We start from the raw sequence: 12,734 nt of genomic DNA, 5'->3' as shown, positions 1-12,734 counted from the left end.
ACGACTCGTACACTGGCAGCCATCTCTTAAGCCTCTTTATTTTTACCGAATAGCCTTTCCAAGTGAATCTTATATGGTGTCAGAATCAACAGTATGGACAAGTTGACCCCACCAAGTCCAATGTCCCTACAGGGGAACATGGCAGAGAACTTTCGCCGTTTCAGACAGAGTTTTGAAATTTATTCCATAGCTACCGACCTGGGTAAGAAGGATGATGCAGTGCAATCCATGACTCTGCTACACGTGGCAGGCCCGGAGGTAGTTGAAGTGTACAATACATTCAAATGGGATACAGCAGGCGATGACAAAAAACTGGGGAAGATTTTGGAACAACTTGAGAAATACTGTAACCCACGGAAAAATGTAACATACGAAAGGCACGTATTTAATAAAAGAAATCAGCAACCGGGTGAGTCAATTGACACATACGTTACAGATTTGCGTGTGAAAGCGAAATCTTGTGAATTCGCGCAACTGACTGATACATTGATACGCGACCGAGTTGTGTGTGGAATCACGAATGATGCAGTAAGGGCTAGGTTGCTGCGTGATGACAAATTAACACTGGAGACTGCTATACAAATATGCAGGGCTTCGGAAATTAGTCAAACACAGGCGCAGTCTCTGCAAGAGAACAATGTTACTAGCCATATTCATGCATGTCAAACTGAGAAGAATAAACGGGGATCCACGAAAAACAGACAAATTAATAAGGGCATCAACCAACAAAGTAGGCAGCGATCGGATACGTTTGACTGTCGGAAGTGTGGGCGCCGCCATGGGCCAAAACAATGCTTCACGTATGGAAAACAGTGCCTAAATTGTGGCAAATATGGACACTTTGCAGCACAATGTAGAGGAAAACAGCAGTCACACCAAAATGAGAGAAAGCAAAAATCTGTTAACAAAGTCCAAGGGGCTAGTAATTACTCGAGCAGTGACTCAGAACAGGAGTTTTACATATCAATGGTGACAGGTAAAACCAAACTGGAGCCTGAGGAGAACAATCCACAGGAGGATGAATGGACTATAAAGTTGGACATAAATGAGACTCCCGTCACACTGAAAATTGACACAGGGGCGGAGTGTAATATTTTGCCCAAAGCTATCTACGACAAGATCTCACAAGAGGGCTTGAGGAGATCAAAAGTGAGGTTAGTCTCCTATACGGGTCATCGGGTCACTACGGTAGGACGACAGCGGCTCTTGGTGCAACATGCAGACAAATACCATGTTGTTGAGTTTCAGATTGTAGAAGAAAATCTAGTGCCATTATTGGGACTTTCTACATGTCTCGCCTTGCAGTTAATAAAGAAGTCGTTTGCAGTTAGTGCAGAGGTCAACGGGAACTCAGCTGTCACACCGGACGATATAGTAGCAAGTTTTCCGGAAGTTTTCAATGGGTTGGGAACCCTGGAGGATGAATATACCATCAGGATCGATGAAAACGCAAACCCAACAGTTCAGCCACCACGGAGGATCCCATATGCACTCAAGGACAAAGTAAAACAAGAACTTGATCGTATGGAGAAACTTCAGGTTATCAGAAAAGTGTCTGAACCAACCGAGTGGGTGAATGGGATGGTAATTGTTGAGAAACCTAATAAAGATGTAAGAATTTGCATTGATCCACGCGAATTAAATAAGTCTGTCAAAAGGGAACACCACCCTATGAAGTCTATAAATGAAGTAGCGGGTAAGTTGTCAGACGCACAAATATTCACAGTGCTGGATGCAGGCAATGCGTTTTGGCAAGTAAAACTTAGCGAAGATAGTCGACATTATGTCACTTTCAATACCCCATATGGCAGATATCAGTTCTGCAGATTGCCATTCGGCATATGTTCAGCCCCAGAGGTATTTCAGAAGCGAATTAGCCAAATCTTTGAGGGAATATCGGGGGTCGAAGTAATTATGGATGACATCTTAATTTGGGGAAAAGATCTAGCAGAGCATAATAAAAGGCTTCAAGAAGTGTTGAAAAGAGCCAAAGAGTGTAATTTGACCCTAAATAAGGCAAAATCAAAAATTGCACAATCTTATGTGAAATATATGGGGCACATTATCAGTGCAGAAGGATTATCCCCTGACCCCGAGAAAATTCAGGCCATATTGGAGATGCCGGATCCAGAGAATAAACAGGCACTCCAACGGGTAATGGGTATGGTTAACTATGTGGGGAAGTTTATTCCTAATTTAGCTACCATTAGTACCCCAATTAGGCAACTGCTAGAAAAAGATGTTGCATGGGTATGGGATGACCAACATAAAGCATGTTTGTCGGAAATAAAGAAAGCACTAACTGAAGCCCCGGTGCTAAAATTCTATGACCCAGGAAAACCGGTGTTAGTATCGGTAGATGCCTCTCAACATGGAATGGGAGCATGCTTGTTGCAGGAAGGCCACCCGATAGCATACGCATCTCGTTCGCTTAACAAGGCGGAGAGAAACTATGCTCAAATAGAAATAGAAATGTTGGCGATTGTGTTTGGTACGAGCAAATTTCATGAATATATTTATGCTAAGCCTAATGTAAATGTAGAAACAGATCACAAACCAATTGAATGCTTGTATAAGAAACCATTGGGTTCAGCTCCACCTCGTATTCAAAGAATGATGACTAAAATACAGAATTATGACATTCAGGTAAAATACAAACCGGGGAAGGAATTACATATTGCGGATGCCCTTAGCAGAGCTCCCGCAATTATGTATGGAAAATCATGTGATAAGTTTGAGGTACACACGATCAGTCAAAAACCTATCAGCAATGAAATCCTAGATAAAATCAGAAATGAAACAAAGAAGGATGAAATTTTACAATTACTCCAGAACACAGTAAAGGCTGGTTGGCCAAATCAAAAGTCAAAAAATCAATTGAATGAATATTGGCAGTATAGAGATGAAATAACGGTTCAAGATGGGTTCCTGCTAAAAGGGGACAGGATTGTTATTCCATCCAGCTTGAGAAAAGAAATGCTATCAAAGATACATAGTAGTCACCAAGGTATTGAGAGTTGCCGTAAGAGGGCCAGGGAGTCACTTTTTTGGCCACACATGAACTCGCAAATAGCTGACATTGTGTCACAGTGTACTACCTGTAATCAGTATCAAAGATCGCAACAAAAACAACCATTAAAGAGTCATGATGTACCAGACCGACCATGGCAAAAGGTTGGAGTTGACCTATTTCATCTGTATAATGAGAATTACGTCCTGTTGATTGATTACTATTCAAAGTATGTTGAAATTTCACGTCTAACAGGGAGTACTTCTTCAAAGTGTGTCATTGATGTTCTCAAAAGTCAATTTGCAAGACACGGGTTACCTGATATAGTGTTCAGTGATAACGGGCCACAATTTTCAGCTGCAGAATTTAAACAGTTTGCAGGAGATTATGGTTTCACACATATCACTAGTTCACCACATTACCCCCAAAGCAATGGTATGGCAGAGAGAGCTGTTCAGTCAATTAAACAACTTCTCAAAAAGGCAAAACACGATAAAAGAGACCCTTACTTGGCATTACTAGATTATAGGAACACCCCACAGGGTGATGCAGGATCACCTGCACAAAGGCTGATGGGGAGGCGAACCAAAACCCTACTCCCTACTGTACCATCCTTACTCAAGCCAAAATTGCCTAAAAATGTGAAGACACATCTGAAACAGCAACAAAATAATCAAAAGAATCATTTTGATCAGCATGCTAAACCATTGCTTCCCCTGAAACCTGGTGATAAGGTCAGAGTTAAAATAGCACATCGACACTGGGACCAAGGTGAAGTTATCAGACAAACTAAGGACCCAAGGTCTTATATTGTTCGAGTTAAAGGTGTAAATTTGAGGAGGAACAGGCGTGTAATCAGGAAAACAAACGAGACGTTTGTTGAAAACTATGACTTTGGTGAATCAGTTCCACTAGAGCAGGAAAACAACCCTGAGGTTAATGAGGACCCTGTACCACAAGTAGACCACCCTCGAACTAGTCGTAGTGGTAGACGATTGAAAGCAAAACTACCATGTACCACATGTCCATCATGTGCTTAGTGATCACTGTCACTCTTCAAACCATGTTATGCATAAAGTTTTAGTTCAATAGTTAAAGTAAATAATCAGTAATAATCAATAATAAATAATCAGAGTACGTGATTCATAAATAGTTCATTAACATGTTTGGTGTGAGTTTTATTACATACAAATGAGTTTATTAACACTTGATCCTTTGCAGTCATCTTCCATGAATTAATGTATACTATCATCATGTTTACATGTTGCCGACTTTACCTATTAATCTTAAAAAGGGAGATATCACAATATTATATAAATGTATTGTGGTTCTGGCATAGCGCCACCACTTATACTGCGCTTGACAATAAAGAGGACTCGTACACTGGCAGCCATCTCTTAAGCCTCTTTATTTTTACCGAATAGCCTTTCCAAGTGAATCTTATACTATATTGCACCAAATTGCATCTGAGGCCACCTGGAAATGCAAAAAATTCCAAAGGGGAGGGGGGCACCCCCTCCCCTTAGACCCCTCCCCCAGGCCGGCCATTTGTCTTCATCCCCCCACTCAAAAATACCTTCCTATGCCACTGCTGTGCTAAGTGCAGCAATATGGATTTGGAAGACAAAAACAAAATCGTCAACGCACCATATTACGTAATTCTACACACGACGATAATCGTGGCTTGTAACAGTTGCTTGAATCCTATCATTTACGGTGTGAAACATCCTCACTTTAGACAAGTCTTTAAATCCATCATTTTACGTCAATGGAGTGAAATTCCTCGACCGGCTTATAAATGGATGGGGGCCTCTCAACAAGCACATTCTCATGATGGTGCATCTTATGTGAAATCGAGCACACATGTTACATTGAACCCCTTAGTGGTAACGACTCCCTGATTGAACACTGTATAATTCGTATGCCACGAAGAAAGGAACAGGTTCTTATTCCATAATGTTAATATTTCATATCATTTTCAGTTTTCTGTTGGTATCAATTACTTCAGATCGAAGAATTAAGTAGACTGAATTGCAATCGATTTGAAAGCGAAAGACCATAAAAGGGTTTCTGAAAAAGTGTGGGATTTCCGGGCTACACCCATAAGCTGTGCTAAGTGCAGCAACATGGATTTGGAAGACAAAAACAGCTTGACATATGCTCTTTCCAAAAATGTAAAACAGCAGAAAGAATGTGAGTGGTACTTTACTTACTCTTAATGAAGGAAATTCCATGTTTGTGATCAAATATTTTTAAAAAAGTGCAAATATGAAGAGATAGAGACGATGATGTGTTTCCTACCAAACCTGACAGACCAATCAATACATAATATAGAATTATCAATAATTAACTGAGAGCTGAAGCTAACTGTTTATTGTGCTTTTGACTTCTGCTGACCTCTAGCCTTCATTGAAAACAATATGCCTTGGTCATTAGGCTCAACCAAGTGGATCAACAAATCAAGTATGAAGTTCATCCAAGCTCTACTTTTGGATTTATCATGCTTTTGATACAAGGTTTTCAGACTTTTATTTCTTGTAACCTCTGACCTGTACAAAAAACAGTTGGATTCTTTTCTAAAACTAAGTGGATACCCATACCACAAATGGTTTCCATCCGACCTCTACTTTTGAGTTATCATGTTTTCAGAATTTAACTCTGACCTCTACAAAAAACGACAAAACACAAAGAGCATCCAAGGGGTAGGTTGGAAGGTGGCTCCATAATCTGCATAGTTTCTTTCCTTCCTTTTCTCTAATGGGATTATTGTGTAACTGTATTTTTCATAGTTACTCTTTGCAGTACATGATAAAATGAATGAACAAATGACTGAAGGAAAGGTTATTTGAGATTAATGTCTACACTAACGTTGTTAACAGTCCACATTTTGGCAGATTAACTAAACAACTGCGCAAAGGCTTTACACATACGTCAGACATCAGTTTTATTTAAAGGTAAGGAAATGAAACTACACTTCTTCGAACTTAAAAGGAAATGTTATTGCAGTTTCATAGTTCCTTCTTATATTTCGTGCTTGTTTTCATTTTCCTAAACCATAAATCAAAATTTGATACTTAATGAGGTTTTTTTTTGAATATGGGTGATTTTGTACTTCCTGCTATAAAAACATTGTTTTAGTATATTAACAAGAGAAGTCAGTGTGTTTAATCACTTCAAGAAACTAGTTTAGTTAATTGGAACATACTGCTAAAATTCTGTATTTCTATGTGTGAATCTGAAGTTCCAATTAGGGGATTAAATATTTGAATGGATAAGTAACATCAAGGCATATAAGAGACAGCTCCCTTTACTAAGTGTTATATTTATCTTCTGGGTTATTCTCCACATAGGAAAGGAAGTTTCCTTATCATTTATGAAGTTCAGTTTAATTTGAGTGAACACAAGGTTAGAGAAACCATACATGTATACATCGGCTATACTTGAACCCAGCCTATTCGTTGCATCATTGTGTTTAATACTCTTCATCAGCTGTTCATCCATTCTTTCATTTTTTCGAATTTGGGAGATTACGAGGCGGTCGTATTTCTTTTCGTCTTGATTTCTGGTTCCAAGTTAGTAGTCGCATTAAACAGATCTGACGAGATCCTTTTCCATTTTATCATTTAAAGATGGAGGAATCAGTGGGAGTATCCAACACGTCAACATTGCCCGAGTATATTCCAAAAGCAGTCAGGATTGCAGACGCTGTGATTTTATTATGTATCTCTCTAACCGGAATTATCGGCAATGTCCTTACATCTGTAGCTTACATCTTATCTCACAAACTAAGGACAAAGACAAATATTTTCGTCATCAATCTCGCCATTGCTGATTTTCTGACTTGTCTATTCCTTCCGTTTGTTTCTTGGTCTTTAGTCAAAGACGTTGTCTACATCAAACCGCAGTTTGATATTATTTGTGGTTTCGTCATTGCTGCGATAACCATATATGCTTCAACTAGCATCATATCACTTTTCTCAATCGCTGTTAACCGTTATGTGCTAATCACCAAAAGTCAACAGGAGTATGAAAGGTTGTACAGGACCAGAAACATCGCAATTTGGCTTTTCGTGTCATGGACTTATCCCCTTCTTGTGAATTTAGTACCTTTACTGTTTGGAGTTGGACACCTTGGATTTGACATCAAAATTCATGCTTGTGGAGCGAGGACGGACCATGAACACTCTCATTTGTATGATTTGTTAGTGGTTATTGCATTTGTCCCTATGCCATTCTTAGTAACTGTATGCTATGTGGGTATATATTTGCACATTCGTAGACACAACAGACGTATGGTGTCCTATAATTTGTCATTACTAAAGTGGCGTTCTTGTTCACAAAATGATCCACAAAGTAGCAGGTAAACAACATTTTCTATCAATGCTGCTAATGCATAAGACTACAATCAGAGTCTTGACATGCGTAGGCTTTCTTTGTAGCCTTACAGGATCGGGAGCTCATTTAAAAAAAAATTACTGTTCAAGTTAATTAATTTAGATGCCATTTTTAACTGGTAAAATTTAAGGGTACTAAAATCATTTTTGTTTTTCAAACGTAGTTAGTCCTGAAAATCCAAATTATTCTCAGACATTGAGGAGTAATGAACTGTGGGGATATTGATCTGAGTGTCCATGTAAAAAAATGTTTCTTGAAAGTCTGAAAGTATGAGTTACTATTTTTTCACCTTCTAGCATATTAGGGGCAATACTGATGAATGAGTGTCTTACTTTCCAAACGTTTCACGAATGGTCAACAGAAACAAGCTAGAAGTGTTTTCATATCCTGTCTTCCAATCAGTCTAACTTGTTTATATAAATCAAATAAAGAACTTTATAGCCATAGTGTCCAATATGCTCATCAAACACATGAACATTTTCACGATACAAATATCTTCATTATATTTTCCTTCCCAGAAGTGCAGTGCCTAAAACGGACAAGTCCAAGACGAGAGAAATAGCTCCAAACCATTTGGCTATCAACAGAAATCTATTCCTTGTCCTTGTGATTTACCTGGTGTGTCTTAGCCCACACATCATCGGCGAAATCGTCAACGCACCGTATTACGTAATTCTACACACGACGATAATCGTGGCTTGTAACAGTTGCTTGAATCCTATCATTTACGGTGTGAAACATCCCCACTTTAGACAAGTCTTTAAATCCATCATTTTACGTCGATGGAGTGAAATTCCTCAACCGGCTTATAAATGGATGGCGGCTTCTCAACAAGCACATTCTCATGATGTGAAAATGAGCACACATGTTACATTGGACCACGAAGTACTAACGACTCCCTGATTGAACACTGTATAATTCGTATGCCACGAAGAAAGGAACAGGTTCTTATTCCATAATGTTAATAGTTCATATCATGTTCAGTTTTCTGTTGGTATCAATTACTTCAGATCGAAGAATTAAGTAGACTGAATTGAAATGGACTTGAAAGCGAAAGACCATTTCTGAAAAAAAGAAACTTCTGGGGTATAGTTTAGAGTGCTGAGTTGACTTAACTCATGACTGTGAAGCATGAGATTTCCGAGCTACACCCAGGAGCTACGCCAAGTGCAGCAATAAGGATTTGGAAGACAAAAACGGGTTACCATATGCTCTTTTCATAATTGTAAAATAACAGAACGTGAGTTATTGAACGTTTTTCAATAAACTTCTGGTGTAGGTGTTCTGTTGTGACTTTTGTACAGGTTTAAATTATGTGTATAATGCAAATGACTATTTACATTTGAATCAAACACTAATCCAACCTAAAAAATATACTACAATTAACAACGTTATTTGTGATACTGGTAGAATTTTAGTTAGAAAAAAAAGATCAAAAAATTGTCTGGAAGGTTCCTTTGCTAATACTGTATTTTCTTCTCTATATAATCTAGCCACATCCAGGGGCGTAGCGAAGGGTTTTTTGTTGGGGGGGTGTGGAGAATTTGATTTGCCGACGGATCTGGAAGTGGTGACTGAAATGGGGGAGGGGTCTAAGGGGAGGGGGTGTCCCCTCCCCTTTGGATATTTTTTAGTTTTGAAACGTCCTTAGATGCAATCTGGTGTATATTTTAAGTAAAATTTGATTTGCCGACGGATCTGGAAGTGGTGACTGAAATGGGGGAGGGGTCTAAGGGGAGGGGGTGTCCCCCTCCCCTTTGGAAAATTTTTAGTTTTGAAACGTCCTTAGATGCAATCTGGTGCATATTTTAAGTCAAATTTGATTTGACGACGGATCTGGAAGTGGTGACTGAAATGGGGGAGGGGTCTAAGGGTAGGGGGTGTCCCCCTCCCCTTTGGAAAATTTTTAGTTTTGAAACGTCCTTAGATGCAATCTGGTGCATATTTTAAGTCAAATTTGATTTGACGACGGATCTGGAAGTGGTGACTGAAATGGGGGAGGGGTCTAAGGGTAGGGGGTCTACCCCTCCCCTTTGGAAAATTTTTAGTTTTGAAACGTCCTTAGATGCAATCTGGTGCATATTTTAAGTCAAATTTGGCACTGAAGAAGCTCCCGTTCTCCTTTTCTCTATTCAGCTTTCCTTCTTTCTTCCCCTTCCGCTCTCTTCACCTTTTCTCCTTTTGCCGACAGACCCAAAATTTGCCGACAGCGACCAAATTATTGGGGGGGTGTGACACTCCCCCACACCCCCCCGCTTGTTATGCCCCTGGCCACATCAGCCCCCTTCCCAACCCACCCTCTTTTTTCCTCCACACCTTGACTATGGTTTAATGCACAACAGCGATTGGGCATGACAGATAGAAGATAAATGCTTCCAGTGCTTGAGAGTTGCATAGCCAGCTTCATGGTGTAATCCAAATCTTCATATTAAACCATCCCTTGTTTTCCTTATTTATGACTTACCCCCTCTGTTTGCAGAGCTTTTCGACAAGGTCAAGCATCTGTGTGTAGTTGGAGACCACCACTACTTTATCAGTGGTCGTTGCCTTGGTGATGGCCAAGATATATTCCATCACAAGCAGTTTACCTGTCAGAAAAAAATTGTAGTTTTCTTCTTCACAATATTCTGAAATACTTTTGAGCACTTTTCTTGCACTTTCAGTGGAAGATATGTTTATCCATTTCTCCTTCATTCAAACTATTTTACATCCAACCGCCTATCTCAAGGCCAAGCAACTTGTTTTTAACATTCAGATTATCATAAGATGGTCTCTCACTTACGAGAAATGGGTCTTATCTGTAACAAAATTTGGGTTGTTAAATAAATGGAATTCATTTTCTCACTGGTTTGTAGCTTAAAAGAAAGGTGATCGTTCTTTTGTGATAACAAAAAAATAAAAAGAGAAACAAAAAAATTCAAAGTGAACATCAAACACAATTGCACAGCAGGTTTAATGATGCTTTGTTAAACAAACATAATGCACCATTCCTCTTTCTTTTACCACCGGTAAAATAATAGCAACAGAAATAGCTACAGAAAGTGAAAATTACTAACCTGAAAGTTCGGGTTGGACTTTCTCCATATTATAACCATTTGGAAAGTAGCTCAGTAAGCCTTCTTTCTGGCAGTATTTATAAATAAGTCCAGGATCTACAGGCAAATGTATGAAGCCAAAACAATTATAACATCTGGAGCAGATACAGTGGAGCATAAAATAAAATGACATGTTATTCCCTGATCTCTTCGCTGCTCTTGCAAGCTTTGTATGATTGGGTTTGTGGATTAATTTATCTGGCATCATATAGCAATAGAGGATAAAATAGCTACCCAAATGCAAAGGTACAGGTGAGTGTCAGTATTTTATGGGAACCAAAGTTCATTCACCTTTCAAACAATGTCAAAACTACTAAAATTTATTTTCTGGGAATTAAATGTTGATTACCCCCTCTTCATGTGATCGTTGACTCTCAATGAAACAAATATTCAAAGTATTTCGTAACCACGGCATCAACTTACAATTGCACAGTTTCTTTAAGAGCAGTATCGTTGAGAGAGATGATGCTTTCTTCTTGTTTTGCTCTTGTTGTAAATCTGAGAGTTTTGATTTCACAATATCCCGATAGAGACTGGTTTGTATGTCGCTGGTCTTGCAGAGCACTACATGTTCGACTGAGATTGGGGAGGAAAATATCAATTAAATTATGGTTGGATAAAGGCAAGTTTTTATATAGAGATTAAAATGCTGCATTATGATAGGGTTTTGAAAGACTTCTCATATAGCACAGAAAATCTGTTTGGCATTACCCTTACTTAACCAATAAAAACTACAAAGTTTACACCATTTGATGTTCCACTCACACCCACTCCCCCACCACATCCCCTATACCTCACAGTTGACCTTATCTTTTTGCTTAACAAATGAGCTTGGCATTACTAATTTCATACATTTTCTTCGCATTAACAGTGATATAAATTCCCCTTCACCACCCCCCCCCCCCATATGATATGTTCCCATCTATGATGTTGTCAAACAAACAGTGGCTCTTATGTTCTGCAAGTGTATCATCAAAATGCACATCAGAATCTGTACCAATTTGGATTTTAACTAACAATATACCTACCTTTGACTGGTAAATACTTTGTGAGCAGTGTAGCTGATAAATAGAGAAAAGAAAAACGCGAATGAGATGACCCTGAAGTTACTCCCTTGATCACAAGAAGAGGGAAAAAGTTGAATGTAGATCACTAATTTCATTGAAGTCTCAATGGAAAATGCAATTGTTAAAACATATGATTTATTGAAATTGACATGTTTAACAGCAGGTGAATCTGATGTAAGAACATCCAAATGAAATCTCTCACCTGTTCTTCTGATTAGGGTTTTGTTCACAAGAGCTACCAGCTGAAACACAAGAACAAGTCTAGAATAACATCATTTTCTTCATTTTGCATATATGTGGAGAAGTTTCCTTCCAGTGATAATCAAATCGACATATACTGAGAGAATTAATCTTGCTTTCGCTTACAAACGTCGAAAGGACACTTTTTCCCTAAAAGCTTAATCCTACAAATTAGATTGTGATATATGCAAAGTGCATGATTTGGTACAGTCACATACTACCCAATCTCCACATTAACAGAATTAGTGGTAACAAAAATAATGACTTTGCAATCTAAACCAAATATGCTGCTACAAGCTCGTCTGGTACACTAAACCTTCGGGGGTGTGAGTTTAAAGTGTAGGCCACTGTGAGGGCAGGTTGAAAAATATTTTAGAGGATGATACATCCCACGTTGGAGTTGCCCCTATAGGTTAGGTGTATTCCTCCGACTCAGTTATATCAAAGTAACCTTCTATACATTTCCTTATTAATTTACCGATGATAATCGATAATCGCTAAAAAGGTCTCAAAGGTCCGTGGGGTATTTTTTACAAATTTTAATTTCTCAAAAAACCATTGTTCGGCAGCATGCATATTTGCATGGTTGGTAAAGTAACAGTTAACATGATCTGCAAACCAAATACGAATGTGCAAACTTGGTGAAATACTGTCATACTTTGGGAGTGAGGGTTTTAGAGTTACTTCAAGGGTGAGTCAATTACAAATGGAAAGACTATAGATGCGACTAGAACCCTATGGGCCTGTCTATCTAGTGTAAGTCTATTTCTTACCCCATTTAACAGATGATTGTTGTTTTGATACAGCCTAACTGAATGCACTACTTCTGCCAGACTAACTTAGGTATACTCATCCATATGCAACAGTCACCATCAGCATTATACACATTATATACATTTATAGGTACATTGGTAGGTTTTACCCTAA

General features: G+C 38.7%; 2 protein-coding genes across 2 annotated transcripts in view; one reads left to right on the top strand and one right to left on the bottom strand.

The window, feature by feature from the left end:
• Nucleotides 1-12,734, bottom strand: part of LOC139974883 (DNA repair and recombination protein RAD54-like) — a 43,853-nt gene that overhangs the window by 21,638 nt on the left and 9,481 nt on the right. The window contains exons 15-19 of the mRNA XM_071982399.1: nucleotides 11,770-11,809; nucleotides 11,529-11,561; nucleotides 10,924-11,076; nucleotides 10,462-10,557; nucleotides 9,870-9,993 (exon numbers count right to left, since the gene is read on the bottom strand). Of these exons, the coding sequence (XP_071838500.1) occupies nucleotides 9,870-9,993; nucleotides 10,462-10,557; nucleotides 10,924-11,076; nucleotides 11,529-11,561; nucleotides 11,770-11,809 (446 nt within the window). The remainder of the gene's footprint in view (nucleotides 1-9,869; nucleotides 9,994-10,461; nucleotides 10,558-10,923; nucleotides 11,077-11,528; nucleotides 11,562-11,769; nucleotides 11,810-12,734) is intronic.
• Nucleotides 6,422-9,670, top strand: LOC139974938 (melatonin receptor type 1B-B-like). The gene is made up of 2 exons (XM_071982497.1): nucleotides 6,422-7,370; nucleotides 7,924-9,670. Exons 1-2 carry the CDS (start codon nucleotides 6,640-6,642, stop codon nucleotides 8,306-8,308), a joined length of 1,116 nt encoding a protein of 371 aa, XP_071838598.1. The 5' UTR covers nucleotides 6,422-6,639; the 3' UTR covers nucleotides 8,309-9,670.

The sequence above is a fragment of the Apostichopus japonicus genome, chromosome 2 (assembly GCF_037975245.1).
Source record: "Apostichopus japonicus isolate 1M-3 chromosome 2, ASM3797524v1, whole genome shotgun sequence".
NCBI lineage: Eukaryota > Metazoa > Echinodermata > Holothuroidea > Aspidochirotida > Stichopodidae > Apostichopus > Apostichopus japonicus.
The sequence above is the reverse complement of the archived record's forward strand: the minus strand, read 5'-3'. Positions and strand labels throughout refer to the sequence as shown.